The 15,480-nt window shown below is 51.4% G+C and overlaps 1 protein-coding gene across 1 annotated transcript in view; it reads right to left on the reverse strand.

Moving 5' to 3' along the window:
- Positions 1 to 2,373: 2,373 nt before the first annotated feature.
- The window catches only part of TGM2 (transglutaminase 2), a 33,642-nt gene continuing 20,535 nt past the window's right edge, over positions 2,374 to 15,480 (reverse strand). Inside the window, exons 8-13 of the mRNA XM_065892253.1 lie at positions 14,678 to 14,781; positions 12,863 to 13,105; positions 10,563 to 10,835; positions 6,092 to 6,252; positions 4,967 to 5,103; positions 2,374 to 4,261 (exon numbers count right to left, since the gene is read on the reverse strand). Coding sequence (XP_065748325.1) covers positions 4,111 to 4,261; positions 4,967 to 5,103; positions 6,092 to 6,252; positions 10,563 to 10,835; positions 12,863 to 13,105; positions 14,678 to 14,781 — 1,069 coding nt within the window. The 3' untranslated portion in view covers positions 2,374 to 4,110. The remainder of the gene's footprint in view (positions 4,262 to 4,966; positions 5,104 to 6,091; positions 6,253 to 10,562; positions 10,836 to 12,862; positions 13,106 to 14,677; positions 14,782 to 15,480) is intronic.

Raw genomic sequence — 15,480 nt, forward strand, 5'->3', positions numbered from 1 at the left:
TAGGTGGAGATGATTGGAAGGGTGTTCTTACAAAGGGAGCAGCCATAGGTGTCGGCTACTCAACTCCATGCCCCCAAGCCCTTGTCTCGCCATCTCTGTTTTTCAGGGGCTGGAAGCCTGGAAATGATATTTGCCAGAGCCCCTCGCTAGCTATTTCTGGTGAGGATCTGCCAGTGGGGAGAAGGCAGGAGGATGAGAGATGCCAGCCTGCCTCTGGCTCCTACCAGGGCTGACTTCGGCAGGATTTGTAGATTCGGCAGCTCTGTTGGTTCCAGAGCTGGAGTGACAGTGCCTCCAGCAGCTTGGCGGTGGGGACCGGCTCCTGGGCTCCTGAGCATCCTGCGTGGCCGCTGCTTCCCGATTTCTGGGTACCACTCCTTCTCCCTCTGCTCTTCCAGCATCTCAGATGTTTTTGGAGTCAGGTTCCCTTGTGAACTCCCTCTCCACCTGAAATAGCCGACTGTTTTCTATTTTCTTGCTGGTCACTAATTGATAAAATGCTCAGGCCATCAAGGCCAGACCCAGGTGTAGTTTTTAAGGAACAGAAGGATTTAGCACCCCGAAAATGTGATGTCACACTTTGATTTATTTTTTGCGTGCATGTCAGATGTTTCAACATGGGTTTCCTGAAGGCAGAGACTGTCTTCCATCATCTATTTAATCAACAGACATTGATTAGCGCTTCGTTGGTGGGGAATGAGATGAATGACCAAATCCCCACGCTCCTGGAATCAGTCTAGACTTGGAACCATTCAGTTGAAACTGAGTCCCCTGAAACTGAGTCCCCTGAAACTGAGTCCCCTGAAACTGAGTTCCCCTGAAACTGAGTTCCCCTGCTGAGTTTATGATTCATCTTTCTCTGTCCAAAACTTTATTCACTTTCTTGTCCCACCCCTGTTCCCCTAAGGATTGAAGAGTATCAACAAAAAGAGGGGATTGAAACCAAGCAGGACCTTGTGGGGTCTTCCCAGGTACAAAAGTCCCTCTGTGTCCCCTGTTTCTTGTTTGTAAAAAAAAAAGGCTTTAGTCTCCTAGGCCTTCCCTGAGTTCCAAAGAGCAGATTCAAGCAGTTAATGATGAAGACCATAGAGTCACAGGGCTCCCAGTTCCTCCTGAAAGGATATAGATAACGATCTGATGCGTATCTTTGAGTTGCTCTGTAGAAACTAAGAACCCCCGCCCTGCCCAGGTGGAGGATGGCGGCTACATGCTGACCACAAGCACGTACCCCAGACTGGTTGGAACCAGAAGGTTGAGATTCCTGAAACATCACCTGTTACCTCACCACCAACCAATCAGAAGAAGGTCCACAAGCTGATCGCGCATCCTGAGACCATATCCCCTCACACTGTCTTTCCCCTGAAAGCCATCGGGGTGTTCAGGTCTTTTGAGCATGAGCTGCCCATTCTCCTTGCTTGGCGCCCTGCAAATAAAACCTTACTTTGCTGCAAACACCCACTGTCAGAGTTTAGCTTTCTGTGTGGCAGGCATACGAGCCCTTGCTTGGTAACACAATGTAGTAGCCAGTAGCCACCTGCAGCCATGGAGCACTTGAAATGCAGCTAGTTCTAATTGAAACAGGCTGTCAGTGTAAAATACACACCACATTAAAAGACTTTGTATGAAAATTAAGAATGTAAAATATCTCACTCATAATTTTTATGTTGATTATGTGCTGCAATACAATATTTCAGACATATTAGTTTAAATTAAATGCATTATTAAAATGTATTTTACCTGTTTCTTTTTCTCTTTTTAATATGGCCACTAGAAAGTTTAAATTACATATATGGCTTGCATTTGTGGCTCACGTTATATTTCTACTGGACAGTACTGGTCTTACGGGAGCTGAGTTGAAACACATTGATCCAGCATTTATTAGTATCTGTTTAAGAGATTCTTGGTCTCTGCCCTTGGGACTTCAGACAGGATGGGGAGCGGGACAGGTATATCAACATGGAACTAAAAGTCACTGTGATAAATGTTTGAGTTGTCCATGTTCCAGGGTTCTGAGAAGAAATCTGGGTAGGCTTCACAGAAGAGGTGACTTTAGTGTTAAGCATTATAAGATGAATAGGAGTTCACAAGCTGGGTAAGGAAAAAGAGGGGCACTCCAAGCTAAGAGGTTGACAAGTACACAGGATGTTAGAAGAGATACAGGTAGTTCATTCTGGTCTGAACATGGTTTGTTTCGAGAAGAGGCTGGAGGTGGAGCTGGACAGTTGTAGAGCATTGAATGCCAGTAAAGTTTAGGTCTGAGGGAGGCGCTGAGGCTAGGGAAAGGCTCTTAGGCAGGAAGTGGCTGGTCCAGATGTTAAGTGAGCTCACCCACCCAGCCTCCTCAAAAGCATGCAGCGAACAGACCAGACCTGGTTTGAATGTGAAAAATAAACTCTTTTATTTCCGTACTTGCTCTTTGTGGCTCAAAAGCACATCTACTGCTTGCTTGGAACCCAAAAGTATTTATAAAACCATAGAGAAATCGAGCAATATGTATACAGAATAGAACATATATATTTCGGCTCAAGTGCTTCTTCCTGTGCAAAGCAGAAAGTTCTAAGTGCATCAGCGTGACTTTCCCCAAATCCCTCTCTGGGATTTGGGGGACTCTGGAGTCTTTGACCCCACTCCAGATACAGAATTCTCCCCACTTCCCTCTTCCAGGCTGAGGGAGGCCCAGTCACATGGAGAGAACGAGGGGTAAAGTCAGAGATAGCAACTTGTGGGGTCCCCGAGCTTAGTCAGGGGCAAAGGCTGTGTTCCAGGGCCCTGGCTCTTCAAAGAGGGGTTGGCTGAGATGCCAGCCTTGTTGGTGAGTGACCAGCACAGGCAACTAAGGCTCCTGTGAAGTCTACACATTGTGGTGGGTGGGGTCATGGGTAGGTCAGGGGCCTCCGGGGCTCTTTCCCCCTAGAACTGGACTCTGAAGGAAGATGCCTGGGCACAGGTGGGGGACTCAGACAGGGCTGGGGGCAGGAAGGTGGTCATGGTCATGGTCTCATTCTCCAAAACATCCTGGCCTGTGACCTAAGGCTCTGTGAAGCCGGGGAGTAAGACTCAATGTCATTGGCAAGGCTGAGTCATATAAGGCACCAGAAGTGCAGAGCTGAAGGGACCTTGGAGATGAGCTGGTTCAACCACTCTGTGACCGATGAGCAGGCTGAGGCCCAGAGAGGGGAAGGCGGTGGCTGGCCAGACTTGGGGCTCAAACCCAGGGCTCTAACCCCTCCAATTTCCTCCCCACCTCCTCATCCTAACTAGATCCTTTTTGATCAGGCCCCAGATGGCCTCTCTGACAGTCAGGTCAGGGCTGGTGTGGTGAACGAGGCCCTGGACTCAGAGTCAGAAGGCCTGGCTCCAGTCCCGTACCTCCGTATTAAGCAGGCTTGCGAGTACCAGCGGTGCCGGGCGGGCCACCTCCCTTCTCCAGGCTGCAGTCTCCTCACTTTGAAAGCGGCTCCCACTCTGCAGTTTTCCATGGCAGTTACATGGGTTGGTGGCCATGTGAGCCCAGGAAGCACTTAGTAGGTGCCTCACAGTTGTGGCGTGCGGGGGTGCTATTGGGCCGGGGCTGCTGGGATATGGGGGGGAGCTTGGGTGTGGACTATTCCTGGGACCCTCCCGATCTGCACCTGCTCAGGCTCTGCCAACGGCCCCTGGGGCCTGGGCACAATCTGGGGAAGGGGTTCAGGACACCCCAGGGAGCTGAGTTCCTTGATCTGGTCACTGGGCACGCTGTTTTTCGCCTGCTCCCAGGGAAGGGGCTCTGGAGTTGATCAAACAATATGGCAGGTGGTCAGTGGCTTTCCAAATGGCATCTGGGCTGGGAAGGGAGGCTGGAGTCCCTCCTCCCCGGCACACCCCCCAGGCCCAGTCAGCCAAGATCAGGGCTCCTACTGTGGAGGCAGAAAACATTCCTCACAGGTGAGGGAGGTGGGGAGCCAGGCTCAGGGGGACCAGATGGGCCGGAAGTACATTTGATTCCAAAGAGGCCCCATAGGCAGCCCACCCTGCCCTGGGGTCTGGGGCCCAATAAGGGGCAAATTTTGCTCATTACCTTGGGATAAAGATTGGGGTCAAGTTGGGGGCCCTCGGCTGGCACGGGGGCCCTTAGGAGGTGTTAACAATGACGTTCCTGAAGCCCTTCACGGCCTTCAGCCTGTCGCTCTCGAAGTTCACCACCAGCTTGTGGCGGCCCGCATTCAGGGGCAGCAGGTCCACCCTCACCTTGACTTCCTCCCCCGCCTCCACGGGGTGCGGGCTGGGAGAGAGAGAGAAAGAGGGTGAGATCAGGGCCCTGGCCTGGTCCCCACAATGGGGACAGGCCAGGATGACACGTGACTACTGAGGTCTTAGCCTAGAAACTCCATGGATGTATAGCTTTGTGCCGACAGGATAAAATGGGTCCCGCTCACCACTCTCCGAAGGCCTGGGCCATCTGCCCTCCTGTGTGTAGAGGGGCTGGTGTGTGTGTGTGTGTGTGTACATGAAAGTGGATGGTGTGCTTGGGGGTAAGAGTGGATGCTCATGTGACCACATGCATGAAAATGCATTGAGCTGTACATACGTGACTTGTATGCTTTACTCTATGTAAATTACAATGAAAAAGTGAAAAAGAAGAAGTGTGTATGCTCGTAAGTGTACGTATACATAAATATGTCTCCATGAGGGTACACCACACAGGCACGCGTGTACACCTGTGTGTATGTGAGAACTCGGGTGTCCCGAGGTGGGTGCTTAGTGAATGTGTACCTGTTGAGGTTTGTGAACACATGTGCACAGAACGCAGCTAACGTGTGGGTATTTGGGCATAGACACGGGGGAATATTAGGCAGGTGTGTGGGTGGGTGTGTGGAAAGGGAGAATAGGGGGTTACGGGCCTGGGTTCAGTGCCGGAGGGCGCCCTTCCCCCCGCAGCATCTGCCCTCTGCTCCCAGGCCCCCAAGCTGGAGGGACCAGCACTTACATGTCCACGGTCTTCTGCTCCTTGGTCAGGCCCGCCCCCTCCACGGTGAAGGTGCAGCCTGACAGCGGCACGGTGAGCGGGTTCCGCAGGGACACCTCAGCCACCAGCTTGCGATTCTGCTTGGGCTCTCCCAGGATCTAGAGGAGGCATGGGGCAGATGTCAGGGGCAGCACGGAGGGAGAGCAGCCCACAGCCCCTCAAGGGCATGCAGGGTCCCAAATGGGCCATCTCCATCTTTGCTGCAGTTTGGCCCAATGTCTGCCCAGCTCTGCCGCTAACATTCCTCGCCTCATCTGGAAAACACAGATGATGACACCTGCCCAGGCCTCCTTCATGGAGCTGAAGTGAGGCTCCATGCAACCCACAGGATGTTTAAAATGCCTCCCTCATTCTAGGGTCTAGGGTGGAAAGATCAGAGTCTTTGGAGCCAGGCTGATCTCTGCCCCTTTCTCACTGTGTGACCTTGGCAAAGTTACTACCCTCTCTGAGCCTTGGTTTCTTCATAGAAGAGAAATGCCTGACTGCAGGGTTCTCATGAGGATTAACTGAGCTAATATGTGCAAGCTCCTAGCAGACTGTCTGGCACACAGTGCTCACTCCCTCCTGCTCTGCTCTTTACCATTTATTTGTAACTGCAGCGTTTGGGGATCTGGGGCTGTGACTCCTCCAAGTGAATCACTATGATGACCATGAAGTTGGTGATAAGAATAGTCAGTTTCTATTGAGCCCTCATAATGTGCTGGTTATGGTTCTATGTGCTTCCTGCAGACGCACATTTAATCTTTACAACACCCATTTTATAGATGAATAAATGGACTCCAGAGTCTGTGCCCTTAACAACACATCCCTTCCTGCCCCACCAGGGCCCCAGGACCTGGGGATCTAGCATTAGTAGTTTAGCTTTTAAGGGTCCATGAGTCTGAGATCCCTAAGTGCCATGATCCTACTACTCTGGGATTTTAGGATTCATTCCTAGAGGCTGTGAGTCCCAAATTCTGCTGCATGATGCTTTTCTTTGATGAACCTAGGATCTGAGGAACCTGGGGCATCAGAGATCTTGAGGTTGCAGGGAGGGAGGTGCATGCACGTGTGGGGACCTGTCCAGGGACCCAGGCCAGCCCTTACCCGAATCTTGATTTCTGGATTCTCCAGATAGATGTCCCTCTCAGCCAGCAGGTAGCTGTTGGCAGCTGGCTCAACGAATAGGCCCCGCACCTTGATGAGGTTCGACTCGGTCAGGTAGTCACAATACTTTTCGTAGAGGATTCGAAGGGGAATGCTCTTCTCTGCAGGAGGGGAGAGGGGAGAGCGCTTATGACATCTGAATCGTGGCCCCCACCTCTCCTATGGCATCTCCACAAAGCACAGAGAGGGCAAGGAATGAACTCGAGGTCACGCAGCTGGTGAATGGAGGGGCATGTCCCAGCACTTGCCCTCACCTGCCCTGGCTCCAAGGCTCCCAGGGAGGAAGTGGGGAGGGGAGGCTTGGGCTTTAATCCTGCCTCTGCCCTTCACTGACTGGGGATGCTGGGTAAGTCACTCCACCTCTCAGGACCTCCATTTCCCCTCATGAGGTTGGTAACATTGTACCCATTTACAGATGAGGAAACACTTCTGCCAGGAAGTGTTCAGATCAGGAGAGCTGGCCCTGCTTGGCCACTGTCTGTGTGAGCCTGGGAAGATGACCTCCCCTCTCTGTTCCCTCTCTGTTCCCTGGGACCTCTGGCACCCGCTGGGCACAGCTAAGATCAGAGGTCATTTCAGAGCAAAAGCCACACAAGTGATAGGGGTGAGAAAAAAGCCGGCAGGGCCAACCCCTCCTGCTGCAGAGAAGCAAAGTGTGGATTGCAGCCCCATTTCTCTGACAAGAACACTGAAGACTTAGGGCACCAGGAGTCAGCTTACAGAAGGCAGGAAGGAGCAGTGAAAAGGGCACAGGACTGATTCTCCACAGGCCCTGCTTGTTCACTCGGTCGCAGGGAACCTTGGGAAAAATCTCTTCTGCTCCTCGGGCTTCCCCCCATCAAACAACAATGTTGGAGGGATGGTCTTGGGGCTCCATGGAGCCCAGCCAACCTCTCCTCACTGTCTCAGTGCCATCATGGGAGATGCTGTTTCTTCTTTTTCTGCCATCTGTCCCCTCCGTCCCTGCACTAGACCAGCATTTCCCAAACTCCAGCCATTCATGTGATTTTTCACATGTCTGAGTAACTCCTCATTAAATAATTTTTCTTTCAGTCCCCACGCTTTACACTTTTTAACCTTTTTTGCTTAGGGAACCTTTTCATCATTATTTGCAGAAAACCTGTCTCATTTACCATAAGTAGAAGGAAGCTGGTAAAAACAAACACCAGCAAACAAAGTCATGTTTATTCAATTCGGGCCGATATTCTCATCTGCTGAGGGCTCTGAGTTTGAGATCTGAGCTTACTGTTAAAGAGGGAGGTTAGCAAGGGTCTGGGGTGTCCGGGCCAGTGAGCACCCGTTGGGAGGTCCTCTCTAGGGCAGTGAAGGCCCGAACAGATGGTCACCTTCTCTCTGCATGAGTCAAGGTCCAGTTCCTGGCTGGGCACATTGGTGTTCCCCGTCCCACTCTCTGGAAAATGTGTGCCCAGCCCTCTAGTCACTCATTCCTGGGGTGGATCTGCCCCAACCTCTGCTCAGATGGCGTGGGGGGAAAACAAAAAACCAAAGCTTCTGCCAAAAAGGACAAAAAGGAGTGAAAGTTCCTGGGTCAGGACCTGGTGGAGCAGAGTAGAAACTCTGACCAGCTTCACAGGAAAGAAGGAAACCATTGTCCTCCAGGACCCTGGAGGAGGTAGCCCCAGCTGTTAACTTTTCCAGGAGGCTTAGGCCAGGGTGGGGCTGGACCTTTGAGAACTGCTGTCTACAGGCCAGGGGCCTTGACCTTGGCTTCAGGCCAGATGCTGGCTGAAAGAGGGAAACATTTGTGGTTAGTGTCTGTTCATTCCTTAGATGATTCCTTTGATCATCACAGAGATCACGCTGCCTGCATTCCTCATGACCCACCTGGAGGGGTAAGGGTATCCAGAGAGAGAGAAGGGGTGGGTGGCAGGAAGGGAGAGAGCAAGGAGGCGGGGTGGGGTCAGCTGGATTCAATTCAGCTGTCCTAGGCCTGGCTTCCTGTCCGCTAGCACATGGAAATCCCCCAGATCTTATCATCAAAGAATAACCAGTAAGTCAGCCAGAGTTCAGGGTCTCACAGGGTGGGAGAATCACTCTCAGGTTGACTTTGGCCTTGGAGGCCTCAATAGGGCATCCTGGCCTAGGCCCACCTGAGGGCAACACGCAGTACCACTGGCCTTCTCTGCCCTCTCCCGACAGGCTGTGCCCCTCAGAGGTCTCCGTAGCAGGAGGGACCCCTCCGCTGTGAACACATCCCCAGGAAGAAACCCTGGCGGCTGTGGCTGAAGCAGAAGAATGCTGCGAAGGGCCTGAGGGTATCTGGGAGGCAAAGGGTGACCCAACAGCAGCCTGGGTGGAAGTTATTCTGGCATCCCTGGCTCAGGTTGGAGTTCACCTTATGATACACATTCCAGGAAAGGCACTTCCTCCCTTTGAAGCGGTTCTGAGCGTGAGGAAGAACTGACACGTGTGCATTCACACAAAAGGGCTGGAAGGGCTCTTCAAAGATGAGCCAGCCTTTGTACAAATGGGGAACCCGGGGCCTGGAATGGAGAAGAGAAATACCCAGGAGCCCACATCCTGTGAGCAGAATTGCAGGAACTAGGACCTCGGTATCCTGACCACCCCACACACCTGTAGGGATGGAGCCCTACCCCTGACTCGGGGCCTGGATGTGGAGATGAGAGCTGAGTCCTCTGCACACCAGCAAGGTTGGCAGTGACTCAGGAAGTGCTGAGCCCGGCCCTGAGACCATTGCCTGGCACAGCAGGGTTCAGGAAAGATGCTTTTCGGCCTCCCCACACCTGTTGGCACTTGCCCAGCGGAAAAGTGAAGAGCCCTGCCGCGTCCAGGCACCATCATACACTTTCTAGATCCTTCCTGAGCACACATCTCCTTTGCAGCCCATGAGGGGCATGCTAATGCCCCATTTGATGGATGGGTGTGATTCAAGGCCCAAGGTTATACATCTAGAAGGCGGGAGAGGTTCTTTCCTGGTGGTCCAGTGGTTAAGACTCCGAGCTCCCAATGCAGGGGGCACAGGTTGGATCCCCGGTCGGAGAACTAAGATCCCACATGCCACATGGCGCAGCCAAAATTAATATTAATAATAGAAGGTGGGAGAGGCCAGATTCAAAGCCAAGTCTGGCCTCCGAACACGCCTTTTAGCAGCATAAGTGTTGGGGCCCCAGCCCTGGTGCCACGTGGCTCTGCCCCTAGAGTTTGCTGCTGCTCAGGGACCCTGACAGAGGGTCTGCTCTGTCCCGGCGTGTGGCTCCAGGGTGCCTGAGGTGGGCCTGAGATAGAGGCCCCAGGGTTGACTGATGTTCTACTCAGATCATGCTGACCCCAGGTCCTCTCCCAACTCCAAGACCCCCCCCCTGCCCTCCGCATGTCCACAGGCTCTGAGTGCAGGAACAGAGAATGGGCTGCTGGGGGGGATAGGAGACTGGGCTCCGTGCTGCCTCCCTAAGTGACCTCGGCAGCCGCAACCCCTCTCAGGGTCTCCAGCTTAATTTTAGGGAGATAACCAGTAGTGGTGACAAAGCCAGCAGTGAAAAAAGGGATCAAGGGGACGATGACTGTGTAGGCGTCCGACCAAGAAGCCAGAGCGACAGAGGCTCTGCCCAGGGTTGAGGGCTGGAGGAGCTACTGACATCATTTCAGCCCCAAACGGGGAAGGGGATCTGCTCCCAGGGAGGTCGGGCCAGGCACTGGAGCCGTGGAAGAGGAGAAGATCAGGGCTTTTCCTTTCCTATCACTGTTAGAGCCACACTGTCCGGTATGGCAGCTTCCGGCCACATGCGGCTGTTTAAGTGAAATTAAAACTTTAGTCCCATAATTACACCAGCCACACTGCAAGCGCACAACAGCCACATGGAGCTAGTGGCCACCATACTGGACAACGCAGATACAGGACATCCTTATATCACAGAAAGTTCTCTGGGTAGTACTGGTCTTGAATCTCTTCTCTCTGAGCCTGAGAACCTCCAGAGAAATAGGAGAGGTTCTCAAAGGGGCTCTGGGGAGAGGCACCTGTAGTGTGAGTTGCTGGAGACGGAGGAAAGGAATTTGCTGGAAGGGGCAGCAGAGAGTCTGGGAAAGCAGTTAGGGGTCCTGCGAAGATGAGATGGAATGAAATAGAATAGTTGCTACGAGTACAGGTTCAAGTCTCCGTCCTGTCACTTCCTGTGTGGCCTTGGGAAAGTTACTTAACCTCTCTGTGCTCAGTCTTCTCATCTGGAAAATGGGGCCATAAAAGAATCCACCTCCTACTTTTGTTATAAGAAGGAACTGGGTTGCTATTTATAAAGTGCCAAGGACAGGGCCTGACCCACAGTGAGGGCAATGGGAGTGTCTGTGAGGTAGATGGCACACGTTCAGCTATCAGGGCACGACCTAGCATGTCGTCAGGGTGGTCAACAGCTGCTCCAGGAACACAGGGCCTTACCAGAGAAAGGCTCCAGGGAAAAGTTGAGCAGGTCCTTGGTGCCACAGTTGGGTCCCAGGATCCCGTTGTAGCTGACGGTGCGGGCACAGAGCAGGAGGCAGCCAGCATGGTCCTCGGCAGTGTTGTTGGTGATGTGGGCAAAGACGTCAAAGTCGCTGCCCCTGTTCATGCCCTGGCCCGCACGGATCCGCATGGCCACCCCTGTCTCCTCTTTACCAGCCAGTTTGTTCTGGTGGTTGGCCCTTGTGAAGGCTTCCCTCTCCTCTGCGGACCCTGTGGGGACGGGGAAGAGAGCTTCATCACAGCTGGAAGGGGGATCAATGAGAAGGAGGCTGGGAGCAGGGCAAGCTGGCTTCTCAGAGTTCTGGTGACTCAGAGCACCCCCTGAGGGAGCCCCTTCTTTACATTACTGTGCCAGGAGGAGGAAAGACTATTTTATTTACTTTCCACACGTGAGCTCCTATACATCCCTCAAAACCCATCCCCAAATGACCCCTCTTCCAGGACGCCTTCTCTGACTCCTCCTTTCCCAGGATGAAAGAGTCACAATGTCTTTTGGAGTTTCATAGCTGCCTATTGCCTGTCGTGGTGTTTTGGCCCACCAGGTTTTTTTCCTGTTCATATGCTTACACTCTCAAGCCTCTTGAGGACTAAGACTGTGTTTTACTTAATCTTAAGTCATACCCAATGCCTACAACAGTGTTTGGTGCCTAGTAGGCACTGATACAATGAGAACTTTCTCACCTCTAAGCATTTGCACAGGAACCAATTCTACCTGAAATCCTTTCCCTCCTTTCTCTACCTGTTGAGCTTTCCAGCAGGAATGACTGCCCCCTGCTTTATATTCCATTTGCTTCTCCCCATGTGCCTTTTATTTTTGTCCCCAGTGTTGTTGGGTACATATTTATTTCTTCTATCAAATCATCAGCTCTAGACCTTTCAGAGGCCAGGGAAAGCATCTTTTCCTTCTGTTTTAGCCCTTCCCACTGGAGCACGGCCACTTAATACCCAATCCCAAGTCAGCCCTGGAGAGTCAACGGGGGTCAGATAAAGCCTGTGGTTTCTTAGTCACTTCTGTGAACCCTACTGTGCTTGGCACACCGTAGATGCTTAGAAAATATCTGTCTATTGAACTGGCCATTGGATGTGCTCAAATCCAATTTTTAAAATAAACCACATCTTTTTCCCACTACTGATTTAATATTAGTAGCAGAAAGAAGCTTCATCTTTGTGTCTGACTGAGCCCATCTTATTATCTTTAAGTTTCTTTTGGTCCATTTCTCTTTAAACCTTTCCAATCTACCTTCATGCCCACTTCCCCACCTGTGTGTGAAATGCTAAAACAATTAACACTACAGAGTTCCAGGAACTTCTCTTCCGTGGCCCCTCTGGACTTCCAAGCCTCTTCAGCACAAATACGTTGCAATAAAAAAGCATGGAGGGGGCTTCCCTGGTGGCGCAGTGGTTGAAAGTCCGCCTGCTGATGCAGGGGACACGGGTTCGTGCCCCGGTCTGGGAAGATCCCACATGCCGCGAAGCGGCTAGGCCCGTGAGCCATGGCCGCTGAGCCTGCGTGTCCGGAGCCTGTGCTCCGCAACGGGAGAGGCCACAACAGTGAGAGGCCCGCGTACTGGAAAAAAAAAAAAAAAAAAAAAAAGCATGGAGGGACCTCCCTGGTGGTCCAGTGGTTAAGACTCCGTGCTCCCAATGCAAGGGGCCCGGCTTTGATCCCTGGTCGGGGAACTAGATCCCTCATGCTGCAACTAAAAGATCCCGCATGCTACAACTAAAGATCACGCGTGCTGCAGCTAAGACCCAGTGCAGCCAAATAAATAAAATAAAGATTAAAAAAAAAAAAAAGCATGGAATTGACCATCTATTGTTGGCGTTCCCACCACTAATAAGCTCTGTTAAACAACATGGACATCATGATTTTTCTGTGAAGATGAAAGCCTCTCTTGTATAACAGCCATCCCTTTCAGCTTTATTGAGTCAAACCAACAAAGAAAGTGAGGCTTAAAAACCAAATGAAATCTTTTTGTGGAATATAGAATTCTTTTCCTAAATGAATGATCCTTTACCACTGTCCCCCTGCCGCCAGTGTGTTTGTCAAGTTTGCACCTGATTCTAAGGAATTTCTTGAAATGGAGAGTAACCTACAGATCATTGTTGTTTGCAAGTTGCCAGAAAACACACACACACACACACACACACACACACACACACACACACACACACGCCCTCTGGGCTAGTAAACAAGCTGCTTATCCGCAAGGCAGTGATAAGCCGAGGGCCCCTACCCTCCGGGTACTTGTAGGTGTGGGTAATGTCCTCCCGCTCGTCTCTGCCCACGCTCTTTGTGCTGATCTTCTGCCCCACGACTAGGGAGCGGTTGATGGACTTGTGCATGGACCCATCATCCTGCCGGATCCAGTCCACCACGTCGGCGTTGACCTCGGCAAAGACAAAAGGGGCGTCGTACTTGGTGCTCAGGTCGCCCACCTTGATGGCACGAACGGGAACCGGGCCACAGCAGTATGTCCCTGGTTGGGAGGAGGAGAAGGGTAAGACGAGCCTGGGCTGAGAGGAGGGTGGTACCTCCAGAATCTTCCACAATTCAACCACATGTAGCCGAAAACCTAGAGACCATATAGCCTTTGACTCAGGGATTCCATTTCTAAGAAGGCAGCATCAGGTAAGAATTAAGAATTCCAGGGGAGGGAGTTCCTTGGTGGTCTAATGGTTAGGACTCTGCGCTTTCACTGCCGGGGCCCTGGGGTTCAACCCCTGGTTGGGAAACTGAGATCTTACAAGGCATGCAACAAGACAAAAAAAAAAAAAAGAATTCCAGGGGACACTGGAACCCAGCTTCTGGGGTTCAAAGCTCAGTCTCTTATTAGCTGTGTGACCTTGGAGAAGTCACTTACCTTCTCTGAGTCCTGGCTTCACGTGGGGATATTTGTACCTACCTAATGAGGATTGGCAAACACTTATCTCTATGTGTTTGATAAACAGAAATGTATCCCAAGGCACTTAAGGAAATGAGGGAGCCAACTGTAGGCAGTACTTTACAAGGGTGTGTGTCTGTCTGGTTTCCTGCCCAGACTGAGAGTAGCAGTCAGTGTCTGACACTGACTCAGGGAGTGTGTGCTAATGAAATGAACAAGAGAGCTAGATGTTTATCTGGGTGTGGTTTACCACTGCCTCAAACTGGTCACAAATTTAAATGTTGAGGACTAGAGGCTTGGTAGCTATATTACAATGCGTCCATTTGATGGAATGTGGTAACATTAAATTAAAATTAAAATCACAGAAAACTATCTCATAGAGAAATGCTAATGATATATGGAGAAGTGACAGGGCCAGGATGAAAGCCCATGTGCAGGAAGAGTTCTTAACCTAGGGTCCATGGAACCCCCAAGGCGCAGCAAATAGAATTCAGGAGTTCATAAACTTGGATGGGAAAAAATTACATCATTATTTTCACTTCCTTCGACTGTGAAAGACCAAAAACCACAGTCTTAGGTGCACTTATGACTTGTCACTCATAAGAACCACAGATATTTTTATCTCTCTTTCTGGTTGTTACAGATAACCGGAAATATAGATTGCATTCATCTCTACCACAAAATTATGGAACTTATTGATTCTACTAATAAATCTTGTTATATAGAGCATATATTACTATATCACAAATTTATTTTAAAATTTTTGATAACTATATTGCAATGTAATTGAACCCTAGGTGCTATATTGTGTGTATTTAAAATATTATTCTGAGGAAGGATTCATTTGAAATTATTGGAAGCTGTGTGTGAATGTTAATGAAATTTCTTGGGGGGAAGAGGATAAAGATGCTATTTGACTTTTTTTCTCTGTGCTTCTCCATATTTTCTGTTTTCCACAATGTGCATGAATTACTTTTCAAATTATAAAAGAGGTGTTTTATAAAATACCAATGAGGTCCCCCAACACTCAATGTTCTTTGGAGTCAGCCAGACCTGGGTTAGCATCCCAGCTCTGCCCCTCTCCAGCTGAGGAGCCCCTCTGCTGGGTGGGTCCCCTCCAGCCTCTGTTTCTTCATCTCGGTAATGGGGCCACACCTGCCTACCCACCTTCACTCTTCTCCTGGGGCGTGGGGTCCAGGGCCTGCCACCCCTCGTATCCCGGCTGCAAGTCAGGCCTGGTCATCCACGACTCCACCCAGCAGTGGAAGTTCCTGTTGGGGAAACAAAGCAGAACGTGGACCAGGACTCTCATGCAAACGTTCACGGTCACCTCCTGCAGGCTGTCCACACTCACCTTGTCCTAAGCTGACCCCAGAACATCCTCGCCCACACTTTGCTCTTCCTCTGGGGGCCCCAGTCGGGTGCTCCCAACTACACTGGGAGTCCTCAACCCCTCTCCCCAACTCCTTTCCCCTCTCAGTGGCTCTGCATGCCCAGCTGACCAGACCTCCTAATTTCTCAACTCTTCTTTCTTCTTTTTTTTTTTTTGTTGTTGTTTTTTTGTTTTGTTTTGCGGTACGCGGGCCTCTCACTGTTGTGGCCTCTCCCGTTGCGGAGCACAGGCTCCAGACGCGCAGGCTCAGCGGCCATGGCTCACGGGCCCAGCCGCTCTGCGGCATGTGGGATCTTCCCAGACCGGGGCACGAACCCGTGTCCCCTGCATCGGCAGGCGGACCCCCAACCACTGCGCCACCAGGGAAGCCCCGACTCTTCCTTCTTTATCAGCTCACAGGCTCTGCCTGGATTCAGACCCCACCACCACCCACCTGGACCACAGCCCCGCCCCCTGCTTCCGATCTGTCCCCCCCGGTCATCAGCACACCCCCCTCCAGTCTGAAGCCTTTGGAATCAAGACCAGACCCCCAGCCTGGCAGTGCAGACCCCGGACGGTGTGTTCTCCCTGACGCCCT

The sequence above is a fragment of the Phocoena phocoena genome, chromosome 15, assembly GCF_963924675.1.
Source record: "Phocoena phocoena chromosome 15, mPhoPho1.1, whole genome shotgun sequence".
NCBI lineage: Eukaryota > Metazoa > Chordata > Mammalia > Artiodactyla > Phocoenidae > Phocoena > Phocoena phocoena.